Here is a 4,280-nt window from a genome sequence, read left to right as displayed (position 1 = left end):
GCTTAATACCATGAGGAACATTGCAAGGAATTGGGGTTCTAATTGGGGATTAAAGGGTTAACCTTGCAAGGAATTGAGGGTTAACTAATAAATATTCTTAGATAATAATTTATCCGAGTAATTATATGAATAAGTATTGTGAATAAATCCAAAGTAAGAAGTGGGGATCATAAGGTGAGTGCGCTCTAGCTACAATGTTTTTCTTATATTTTTAAAATTAATTCTCATTGTTATTGTTTTATTTCTCTTGAATAAAAATTCAAAAACAAGTCTTTACTTTTATTTCTTATTGTTAGTCAAAATCAATTCGCAATTTTTTCAAACAACAAACCGAGTTTTCCAACTTAAGGGGACTGGTTATTGTAGTACTTGGTTTACAATCCCTGTGGAGACGATACTCTACTTACTTTCTATATCACTTGTGCGATCGGTATACTTGCTGGAGAGCATCAAGTTTTTGGCGCCGTTGCCGGGGATTGCTAATTCCAATATTACAAATAACTGTTGATCTTTGGGATTGGATTTTTATTTTTATTTTTTTATTTTGTTCCATCTTATTTTGTGTTTGCAGGTGCTACTAACAAAATTTTCTGAGTTTTATGCGAGGTAGACTTCCTCCTACAGACTTTGTATTTGATCCAGAAATTTCAAGGACTGAGAGGAGACTGCAGAAAGTTGCCAAGCAGATAATTTGGGAAGAATTCAAGAACATACCTTTACAACCAATACAAGAAATGACGGGTAACAACAATGCAAACAACCCACCTCTAAGATTGTTGGACACCATTCTTACTCCTTTGTTCAATAAGCCAAACTCAAGTATACTCAGGTCGACAGTGGAGGCAAACAATTTTGAGCTAAAGCCATCTTTGATTACTTTGGTGGAGAGGGCTCAATTTTCTGGTGCTGAGGAGGAAGACTCTCATGAGTTCATAGATCGATTTCTGATGATTTGTGTCACTACTAAGCACAATGGAGTGTCTGTCGATGCTATCAGGCTTCGATTATTTCCTTTTGCTGTTAAGGGAAGGGCTCTCAGATGGATAGAAAGGCAGCCGGCTAATAGTATTATGACATGGGAAGACTTATCAACAAAGTTCTTTGCCGAGTTCTTTTCTATGGAGAAGTACAACTAGCTGGTGAATGAGATCACCAACTTCCGCCAGCTTGAAGGAGAATCGTTGCGTGCAACCTGGAATAGATTCCCGGAACTTATCCGAAATTGTCCACACTATGAGGGAGATGATGACAGAAAGGTGGCGATCTTCTTTAATGGCATATCTCCTGAAATAAAGGTGTTGACTATAGTTCCAACAATTATCTGTAACCTCATCCTATTCCACAGAAGGAATTTTCTGATTTGGAGAAGTTAATTGGACAAATGGCTCAGCATTCTAATGCTTTCATGGAGGAGACTATAGCTAATACCAAGAACACAAATGCTTTCATGGAGGAGACTAGAGCAAATACCAAAAACACCAATGCTTCTATTAAGAACTCGGAGAATCAAATTGGCCAACTGGCTAAGCAATTTGCAGAAAAGAGCTCCAGGTACCTTCCCTAGCAATACAGTTACCAACCCCAAGGAAGATTGTATGGCTGTCACAACTAGAAGTGGTAAGGTGGTAGCAGCTCCAGAAAAGCCAAGCATAAATGTAGAAGCAGATAAGAAGCTTAAGGAGGTCAAGGCAACAGAAAAGAAGTGATAATTCCTTCTGATGTTGAGAAAACTGTTCAGAAAGGTGAGGAAGAAGAGCCACTTATTGTTGCTGAAAGGAAGAAATTTGAGTTGAATCCGGAATATGTGAGAGCCATGGCACCTTATCCAGAACGATTCAAGAAGGATGCTCAAAAGCAGCAATATGCAAGATTTCTTGATATCTTTAAGAAGTTGCATGTAAACATACCTTTTGCTGAAGCTTTGGCTAACATGCCCAATTATGCCAAGTTCATGAAGGACTTGTTATCCAGAAAACATAAGCTGCATGAATGCCAGACAGTCACACTCACTGAGGAGTGTAGTGCCATCATACAGAAGAAGTTTCCACCCAAACTCAATGATCCAGGTAGCTTCAATATTCGCATTGCTATTGGTAATACTGATGTTGGCAGGGCATTGTGTGATCTTGGGGCAAGCATTAACCTGATGTCGTTATCTGTTTGCAAATCTCTGGGAATTACTGAATTAAAACCCACTATGGTTTCACTTCAACTCGCTGATAGATCTTTGAGGAGACCGAGTGGAATTATTGAAGATGTTCTTGTTAAAGTGGACAAGTTCATCTTCCCAGCAGATTTTGTAGTGTTAGACATGGAAGAGGGTACTGAAATACCTTTGTTATTGGGTAGACCGTTCTTGGCTACTGCTCGAGCCATGATTGATGTTGAAAATGGCAAGCTTGAGTTGAGGATGAATGATGAGACCATCACCATCAACGTCTTTGACTCCATAAAACAATCTTCTGATAAAGGCGATTGTTTTCGACTTGATATTCTAGAGCAAGTGGTGGAAGAAGAAATACCTTCTAGTCAATAGTCTGAGGAAGAACTTGAAATGCATGAATTAGTTCCTTTGAAGGAAGAAAAGGTTGAGGTATTTGAAGTTCTTGAAAAGAAATATTCTAATAAGGAAGATGGTGCCCCAAAGGTTGAGTTGAAGGAACTTCCAAAAACTCTTAAATATATCTTCTTGGGTGAAGAGGAGACTTACCCTGTTATCATTAACAAGGGGTTGTCTTCTGAGCAAAAAATCAGACTGATTACAGTATTGAAGAACCATCAGACTGCTATAGGATGGTCAATTTCTGATTTGAAGGGTATTAATCCCTCATTCTGTACTCATAAAATCCTCATGGAGGAAGAAGTTCGACCAGTAAGGCAGCCTCAAAGGAGGCTCAATCCAACAATGAAGGAAGTTGTAAGGAAGGAAGTTGTGAAACTTCTTGATGCTGGTATGATTTATCCAATTTCGGATACTGCTTGGGTAAGCCCGGTGCAAACAGTTTCGAAAAAGGGAGGTATCACTGTAGTCCACAATGAGAAAAATGAAATGATTCCAACTAGAACCATTACTGGTTGGAGAATGTGTGTGGATTATCGGACGTTAAATACTGCCACAAGGAATGATCACTTCCCACTTTCTTTCGTTGATCAAATGTTGGAAAGATTGGCGGGTCACAATTACTACTGTTTCTTGGATGGATATTCTGGGTACAACTAAATTCCAGTGGCACCAGAAGACCAGGAGAAAACAACATTCACCTGCCCTTTTGGAGTCTTTGCTTATAGACGGATGTCGTTCGGTCTATGTAATGCACCTGCCACATTCCAGAGGTGCATGCTCTCCATCTTTTCTGACATGGTGGAGAAAAACCTTGAGGTATTTATGGATGACTTTTCCGTTTTTGGCTCTTGTTTTGATTTATGTTTGTTGAATTTAACTCATGTGTTAAAAAGATGCCAAGAAACAAATCTTGTACTTAACTGGGAAAAATGTCATTTTATGGTACAAGAAGGAATTGTCTTAGGTCATAAGATATCTGAAAAAGGGATTGAGGTAGATGAAGCAAAATTAATGTTGATTGAGAAACTTCCTCCCCCTAATAATGTGACTAGTGTTAGAAGTTTTCTAGGACATGCTGGGTTTTACAGGAGATTTATTAAAGACTTTTCTAAATTAGCTAAACCTTTGAGCCAACTTTTAGAAAAGGATTCTGAATTTCAATTTGATGATGCATGCCTTAAAGATTTTAATCTTTTGAAAGAAAAGCTCACTACAGCTCCCGTTCTTGTAGCTCTTGATTGGAGTTTACCTTTTGAGGTCATGTGTGATGCTAGTGCCTATGCTATAGGTGCAGTCCTTGGTCAACGTAAGAATAAATTGTTACATGTCATATACTATGCTAGCAAGATTTAAAATGAGGCACAAGTAAATTATGCCACGATTGAAAAAGAAATGCTAGCAGTAGTATATACCTTGGACAAATTTAGATCTTATTTGTTGGGTTCCATGGTAATTGTTTTTACTGACCACTCTGCTATCAAGTACTTGATGAATAAGCAGGATGCCAAGCCCCGATTGTTAAGGTGGATGCTCTTATTTCAAGAGTTTGACTTGGAGATTTGAGATAAAGCTGGAGTGGAGAATAAGGTGGCAGATCATTTGTCACGCATCCAGGAGAAAGGATTACAAGATGGTCCTGAGAGAGAAATAAATGACCATTTTCCTGATGAAAGAATGATGGCTATATTTGTACCCCCTTGGTTTGCAGATATAGCCA

The 4,280-nt window shown here is 38.5% G+C and overlaps 1 protein-coding gene across 1 annotated transcript; it reads left to right on the top strand.

The window, feature by feature from the left end:
• The first annotated feature begins 1,405 nt into the window (after positions 1–1,405).
• On the top strand, positions 1,406–2,536 carry LOC133298236 (uncharacterized). The gene is made up of 2 exons (XM_061497490.1): positions 1,406–1,551; positions 1,972–2,536. Exons 1-2 carry the CDS (start codon positions 1,406–1,408, stop codon positions 2,534–2,536), a joined length of 711 nt encoding a protein of 236 aa, XP_061353474.1.
• The last annotated feature ends 1,744 nt before the right edge of the window (positions 2,537–4,280 follow it).

This window comes from Gastrolobium bilobum, unplaced genomic scaffold (assembly GCF_033153095.1).
Source record: "Gastrolobium bilobum isolate Gb01-03AN ecotype WA unplaced genomic scaffold, APGP_CSIRO_Gbil_v1 utg599671, whole genome shotgun sequence".
In the NCBI taxonomy this organism is placed as follows: domain Eukaryota; kingdom Viridiplantae; phylum Streptophyta; class Magnoliopsida; order Fabales; family Fabaceae; genus Gastrolobium; species Gastrolobium bilobum.
This window is presented reverse-complemented; position numbering and strand designations above follow the sequence as displayed.